Genomic DNA, 337 nt, shown 5'->3' on the forward strand with positions numbered 1-337 from the left:
CCCTCGCTGGCACCCCCGCGGGACCAGGGTGCCCCCCCTGCCGTACCCAGCGGGCCCCTCGGGTGGCAGCAACTCGGTCCCGTTTCCCTCCGAGCATCACGGACCCACCTTTGTTGATTTTCCCCACTATGGAGACCTCCAACCACTTCGTGTTGTCCTTCTTGGAGTAGAGGCCGAAGAGGGTCCCCCCCTGCTTGGGGGGTAGGCGGAAGGTGGAGAGGAGGTAAACGTCGTTAACGGTCAGAAGCTCCATGCGGATCTTGTGCGTGATACTGGCCATCTGCCGGGCCTCGCTCACCAGCAGCAGGTCGATGACTGCAGGGGCCAAGCGCGGGGG

The 337-nt window shown here is 64.7% G+C and overlaps 1 protein-coding gene across 1 annotated transcript in view; it reads right to left on the bottom strand.

Annotated features, from left to right (window-relative positions):
• Positions 1-316, bottom strand: part of LOC104404236 (thrombospondin-3-like) — a gene marked incomplete at both ends in the record, with an annotated part of 4599 nt that extends 4283 nt beyond the window's left edge. The window contains 1 exon segment of the mRNA XM_010012620.1: positions 109-316. Coding sequence (XP_010010922.1) covers positions 109-316 — 208 coding nt within the window.
• Between the last annotated feature and the right edge of the window lie 21 nt (positions 317-337).

This window comes from Nestor notabilis, unplaced genomic scaffold (genome assembly GCF_000696875.1).
Source record: "Nestor notabilis isolate BGI_N333 unplaced genomic scaffold, ASM69687v1 scaffold18524, whole genome shotgun sequence".
NCBI lineage: Eukaryota > Metazoa > Chordata > Aves > Psittaciformes > Psittacidae > Nestor > Nestor notabilis.